This window comes from Aplysia californica, unplaced genomic scaffold, assembly GCF_000002075.1.
Source record: "Aplysia californica isolate F4 #8 unplaced genomic scaffold, AplCal3.0 scaffold00032, whole genome shotgun sequence".
Classification (NCBI taxonomy): domain Eukaryota; kingdom Metazoa; phylum Mollusca; class Gastropoda; order Aplysiida; family Aplysiidae; genus Aplysia; species Aplysia californica.
Window position 1 is genome coordinate 239,788 of NW_004797302.1, and position 7,579 is coordinate 247,366.

General features: G+C 37.9%; 1 protein-coding gene across 1 annotated transcript in view; it reads left to right on the forward strand.

Moving 5' to 3' along the window:
- Positions 1-6,483, forward strand: part of LOC106014185 — a gene marked incomplete at its 5' end in the record, with an annotated part of 43,671 nt that extends 37,188 nt beyond the window's left edge. Inside the window, 1 exon segment of the mRNA XM_013091308.1 lies at positions 5,331-6,483. Coding sequence (XP_012946762.1) covers positions 5,331-5,611 — 281 coding nt within the window.
- Positions 6,484-7,579: the final 1,096 nt, after the last annotated feature.

The window sequence follows — 7,579 nt, forward strand, 5'->3', positions numbered from 1 at the left end:
ACACACACATATATATATACACACACAAAAAACACACACCCGCAAACACACACTCACACACAATCCCACAAACAAACACAAACACATAAGCACCCACATACACATACACACACACACACACACACACACACACACACACATACGCACACACACTAACACACACCTACAAAAACACAAGCGCACACACACAAACACACGCGCACAGAAACACATACACACAAATATACACACAATAAACACACACACAAATGCATACATACAACAATACACACACCAATAAACGACACACACGCAAACAAACAAACACCCATACAGTATAATTATACTATTAATTTATATAATGAATGGCCAGGCGTCAAAGTACCATCTACCCAAAAACTTGCTTCGAATTTTTTAAAAAATATACCCATTTGTCTTGAATACAAGTCGAGATGTTTGCGAAAGAGGCGGTGGTGGTCACCCGGTTTCAGATGTAAAATTAGTGAGAAAATGGCGGCCAAAATTAGTTATTTCCTTAGCTTGAGAGTCCGTGGAAACTGAACATTTACATTTTTTGGACTTTTGATATTTTTCAGTAAAATCCATACAGGAATGTGCTCTTTAATGGGCATGAAAAGTGTTGAGCGAAAAAACAAACATTCGACAAAAAATCACAAAGCTGCGAACAAATGCCAGTTGTTGTTTTTTTTGCCCTTAGATTTCTTTGACGAGACCTTGATTTCACCACACTGTCTATTATGCTTTTAAAGTCTTACACGTCTTCAACGTGTTGGACTTTATACCCCGTACTGTAAGGCTGGGCTATTTTTAAAACATTTATTTAAGGGGACTCTTTGGCTTAGAAATAAAGAGCATGATATTTATATATCTATAAACATGCATTACGACGCGGTGGAATCAGGCACTGGTCAGTTTTTGGGCATGCGCAGTTATTTGTTATCATCTTAAAGCTTGTTCTGTTGTCTTGCTTTCGATAAAAAACGTTCCATTTATCAAGTCGAGAATACAAGTTTAGATATTGGCGAGTGAAGGACGTAGGGTCGCCTGGTTTCATAGGTAAAATGAGCGAGAAAATGGCAGCCAAGTTGAGACATTTCCTTACCTTCAGTGTCCACTGAATTATTATTTTTTTTTGTGCTCTAAATCAAAGATTTTCTGTAAAATCCTTACTGTAATGTGTCCTTTAATGGACATGAAAGGTGGTGAGCTAAAAAACAAATATTTGATAAATATTCCCAAACCTGCGGAAAAAGGCCAGATTTTTAACTTTCATTGTTTTAATGAGCGCTTGATTTCATCACACTATATCACATATATATATATTGACAAATATAAACATAAATATATATATATATATATATATATATATATATGTATATGTATATATATATAAATATACATTTATATTATTTTATATATATAATATTATGTATATATATATATATATTTATTTAAATATATATATATATATATTTACACACATACATTAAAGGCGGCTATATTTATTATATGTATATATGTTATATAATGTTATATATTATATAATGTAATGTGTGTGTATATTTATCATACCTATACTATATTACATACTATAGATATAGATTACTTTGCTTTGCCAATATACAGACACGAACGTGAGATGTGGACAGGAAGAGCAATTTAGATACTTCAGAGCACATCTATCTTTCTTTTCAGCTTCCAATAGTGGAGAGGGGGGGGGGTAATAAGTATGTATGTAAGTAGACACCTAGCAGCCGAGAAAACTGCTAAAGTTGTACAATTTAAATCACACAGATTTAACCGGCGACTGTGGCATAGGAGCAAGGCGCTTGTCGCACGTAGGAGACCATAGTTTGACTACTGCGAGATGAGAAGAATATTTATCGAGTATCTCTTGTGTTTTTGCTGGGATTATATATCTTTCTGCGCACGGGTGGGCAAGTTCGGAAGCCCGCTTTCTTACTCAAAATACAAATGTAATAATTTAAATAATATGAGACATCATGATGAAATCGGGCTCTCGTCAACATGAAGGAAGTTTTTAAAATACCCATCATTTTCTTGCCTTTTGTGGGCAAATCTCACCTCTCCCCCTTCCCCCCCCCCCCCACCCCTCCGATTATTCATTTCTTATTCGCTCAACATCTACTGTCTCAGTTTAAAAACACATGTATGTGTTGGTATTACTGAAAAAAAAAACCCAGTTGATTAAAGGCGCACAATTGAACATCTGAGGTTTCCATTTTTTATGCTACGGATTTGAAAGGCACCAAACATAGGCGGTCATTTTCTCTTTGATTTTATCCGAGCAGGACTTCTTCCTTCAGTCGCAAATAGCTCTACTTCTATTCAAAATAGATGGGTATAGCTTTTTAAAAAAAATCTCAGAGAAGATAAATGAACGAATTATAAAATGACATCAAGAACTCCAAGGTCCAAAAACTGTTGAGCGCCGGGTTCCACAGTTTCGTACCTCAAATTGTTTTGATGGAGGCGTAAAAACACGTACATCAAAACAAAACAAAAAAACAATCGAAACAACGAACAGAAAACAAAAGAAAAACAGAAAAAAACAACAACAAAGAGCAAAAACAATAGCAAAAACTCCCCGATTTGTGTCGAAGGAGAAAAACAAGTCCCCTTTTAGAAACACTTGGGAGGCGCAAAGAAAAACCTGCATAGATGCACGCTCTCCTACGAAGAAAAATGTGTCACGACGTGGTGAAATCGGGCGCTTGTCAATTTTTAGGCATGTGGAGATTTTGGTATCATCAGAAAGCTTATTCAGTTTTCTTGTATTCTATGAAAAAAAACCCACCCTTCTATCTTGAATAAAAGTCTATATATTTGTGACTGAAAGAGGTAGGAGTAGCATGGTTTCACAGGTAAAATTATCGAGAAAATGGCAGCCAAAGTTTGGTAATTTTTATAGCTTGAGAGTACTTGAAAACTGAACATTTAAATATGTTGTGCCATTAATCAACGTTTTTCAGTAAAATTCAGATGGACATGTATTTCTATATGGTCATTAAAAGACTAGGAGCAAAAAAAACCCAACTTAATACAAATTGGCAAACTAGAGGGAAAATGACGTGGTTTTTTTCGATTTCATTACATTGACGAGCACCTGATTTCACCACGGTGCTTCGCATAATATTATGCTGTTACTGCGAACGGCTAGTCGGTTGGGGGGGGGGGGGGGGGGGGTACAACAATACCATAAAAATACATTGTCTAAATATAGTCCCAGAAAGCAGCTGTAACGTAGCAGCGATAATGTAGAGAAGTGATGATCACACATTTACTACGTCAGTCGTTCAACACAACACCGACAGACTGATACCTTGTTTTTATGTGAGGCAGCGTGGTGAAATCGTGTGCTATCCAAACTAATGAAATCGAAGAAATGGTCATTTTCTCACTCGTTTGGCTGTGTTTTATCTAGTTACTTTGCTTCTGTTTTGTTTTGTTTTGTTTTGTTTTAAGTTTTTGTTTTGCAATGTTTCGTTATTTTGATTCAACACTTTTTTAGGTTCATTTAAAAACGAATGTTGTGTGGATTTTTCTTTTAAAAAACATTGAGTGACGGTTCAAAATATTGTAATTTTGCAGTTTCTACGAACTCTCAAGCTTTGGAAGTCACTGAACTTTGACGGCTATTTTCTTGCCTTACCTCTGAAACCAAGTGTCTCCCACTCCTTAAAATCACACATATAGCGCCTTGTAGACTTGTATTTAAGGTAGATGGGTCTTTTTTTAAATTAAAAAATGGCAAAGCAATTGAACAGGCTTTAAAAGATGACACCAATTACTATTATAGCATGCCCAAAAGTGACTAGCGCCCATAATTCCACCGCGTTGTGACACATTATAAATTTTAATTTTACCACAGTTCTTCCTGGGGGGTGCTGGTTGACAGTTGTCTAAATTCCAGTTTCGTGACGGACAATAGACACATACATGTTTTTGATCTCGTCTCGGTTGTTAGTCTGTGGGTGGCTGGTGGCCGGTGGGTGCCCTGGTGAGGTTTGCTCCATTTTTTCTCCAAACATCAGTCTTTATCATGTTTCACTCTTTTGGTTGTATGTTACTCTGTAAGGTAATTATATTGTGAGCTATTTGTCTTGCAAGTGCCGTTAAACTCATATTAAACTAATCATTTCTTGTTTTTGATCACCGATGTAATTTTTGGATAACCTACTTAGGGATGTGTACGGTTAAAATTGGTATCTAAGCATTATCATAAAGTTTGTCTTTATTTTAGTTTATGTGTTTTTGTGTGTGTGTTTGTGTGAGCGTGTGTGTGTGTGGTTGTGCGTGTGTATGTGTGTGTGTGTGTGTGGTTGTGTGTGTATGTGTGTGTGTGTGTGTGTGTGTGTATGTGTGTGTGTATGTGTGTGTGTGTGTGTGTGTGTGTGTGTACTTACTGCTTATCAAGTGTTCCCAACACCATTCTTGGTGGGTGGTTGGCGAGTGCTCTGGAGTGGTTTGCTTCTTCTTTCCTTTCAAACATCTATCGTCCTTATCTCCCCTCCTTCTTTTTCATGTTTGTTACTCTTTTGTAACACCTCTAATCTTCTGGCGCTCATATGACCCTACGCAGTTGCGATCGCCGTAAAAACCACTACTAAAACAAAACCGTTCTTGCAACTATACAAAGACCACTCAACACATTTGAGGCATGGCCTCATCCCACAGGAACCAGACCTCTACAGCATAATACTAATAAACAGCATTTGTATAGTGCATGTCCCCACTCAAAAGCAAGCGCTATGCACTTTACTCTATATTATTACCCCAGCAGATCATAAAACACTCAGAAACATTCTCAGCTTCCCGGAGCAAGCAACTGGTTAAGCGCTCAAACACTAACAAACTTGCAATGTGTGTGTGTGTGTGTGTGTGTGTGTGTGTGTGTGTGTGTGTGTGTGTGTGTGTGTACTTACAGCTTATCACATGCTCCCCACACCATTCTTGATTGGTGGTTGGCGAGTGCTCTGGAGTGGTTTGGTTCTTCTTTCTTCAAGCTTGATGTCTTCCTGGTTGAAATCTGTTTGATCGAATGATTGTTAAAATCTGTGCATCGATGACCAAGTTACAGTCCTTTATGTGGGTTTTCTTCGCACTCATTAGCAAAATGTATTCTTTATAGTCTATGTTATTCATAAATAAATGCCATTTCTAGAACCACGTTTGATTCACTTTCTTCATTTAAAATAAATATATATTTTTAAAAATCTTTTAATTGTTTTATTGTTATATTTATTCATGTATTCTTCTTTCTTTCTTTCTTTCTTTATTCCATCTTTCTTTCTTTCTTTTTTTTACAGAGAAAGCTGAAGCGGTGCGCCTCTCCCGCATGAAGACCAAAGGTGTGGACACGTTCGACCTGCCATGGGACCCCTACGAGAGTAGATTCAACCACCCGCGGCTCTTCAACGACGAGATTTTCGATGACAGCATCTACCACTGCTATCCGCACCCCGACGTCGTGTTCAGCCAGTCCGGCGTCTATATCGGTGCAACCGACACAAAGAAGGAAGGCGTTCCCAGTCCCTCTCCAGATGGAACCAATAAGCCGCCAAAGTCGAAAGAACAGGACGGACGATAGTGAAGACAACGATACAGGGTGCCTTTGGATACCATTGGATGCGTTTTCATCATACCGTCCAATGGCCAAGTGTGATTTCTACACTTCTACTGTCGTGGCTGCTTATAGGCTTTAATTGTAATAACATACACTGACACTGTTGGGGTCGTACGTAGAGATGAATTAAGATCCTTAACAATAACTAGCATTGCCGCTATCATTGAAAACGTTAGTGCTCTGGCAAATACAATGGGCACGCAAACAGAGGCCACACACGACTTGTCTCGCTATACGCACGTGCGCGTGGACCTTTTCCCTCATTGCCATTTAATTGGATCCAGATACATTCAAATAATAGAGGTCCATGGTGAATCAGAATTAACCAAGAGCGTAAAGTCTTGCATAACATAATACGTGTGTATGTCTATGGTTTTTATACTGACTCTAGTCGTAGTCATTCAAGTAAGTGGTTTTAATAGTGACAGTAGTGGCAGTAAATCATCAATTCCAGGGTCACACCTTCACCTCACCTATCCTGTAGACTGTGTGTCCGTTGGGGCGCTTTTGAAAATTTGGTCACCAGCTTCCTCCACTCCTTCCGGTGTTCAGCTTTCTTGAGCGTGTCTTTTAGTTCCAGGACTGTCCATTTCTTGATGTTGTCCTCCTAACTCTTTTTCAGTCTGCCAATTCTCCTTTCCCCAGAACGCTGCATTGCAGAATCATCTTGGCAAGGCCGGATGAACAGATGATGTGTCCATACCAATAAAGTTTTCATTTCCTGACTAGAGTGAGAAGTTCGGCACGTCCAATTTCGGTTTTGATCCGTTGTTTGACTTCATCATCAGTGATGCGATCTTTGTATGAGATACCAAGGATTTTTCGGAAGCATCGCATCTCCCCAACTTTGATCCTTCTTTCAGGGTGTGCATTCAAGGTCCAGGATTCAAATGCACTCAAAAATACTGACATGGCCAGGGACCGCATCAGTCTGATCTTTGATCTGATGGGGATGTTTCTATCGTTCCAGATGGTGTTCAACTGGGTCATTGCTGCTAAAGTTTGTGCTATTCTGGAGATCATTTCTGATTGTGACTCTTCGTCTGACCAGTGCCAGAGTAAGATACCATAAATCAAGTCTGCGTGTGTCCCTGGCAGTATCAGTGTAGGATGTCATAATTCAAGTCTATGGATGGCCACAGATGATCACAAAACGTAATACTACGATTGTATTCTATTGGCATAAGGAGGACGTTCGTTGAAATCCGCCAAGATTATTTAACAATAATAATGTTTTAAAATATAATCCGAAATGTGCTATCTTAATGCTATTTTATTGGCACAGATAATTTTAAGTTATAACTATTATACCATTTTTTAACGATGGAATATAATTGTATAATTATATGTGTCATAAAAATGATTAAACCAACTAACCCCTTCCCTCCCCCCCTCCTTAATTGTATTTGTTAGACCTATAATTCAAACGTGCCTGCCTATTCTTTTTATGATTTGCGAAGTTAAGCTGATTAGTCTTAGTTGGTGATTGTTTAAATTCTCATGATACCAAAAACAATGATTTTTAAATAATCTTATTTTTAATCATAACCGTGTGGGATAGAGCAACATTATGTCATAATTCCTTCCTTTTTGACGTACTCATGTCGATTTGAAAGGTTTTGTTTACAAGAGCTTGTGAAGGGCATTATATTAGTTTGAATGTTTCATTTCAATTCAATACCAATGAGTATGTTGCTCTTGGCCTCGTGCAGAATGCTCGTGCAGAATGCTAGTCTCATGGAAGATGAGCATTGTACCTGAGTTAGTTAGGGGCAAGTTGATATACCATATTATGTCAAAATTATACAAGCGATTAAAAGATTGAACCGTTATTTTCCAGACTTTTTGGGACTTTTTGTCAAATTTATTTCTTTAGCTTAACACCTTTTATGTCTCTCTATAAACACATTTATCAGTGGGTTTTCCGACAAA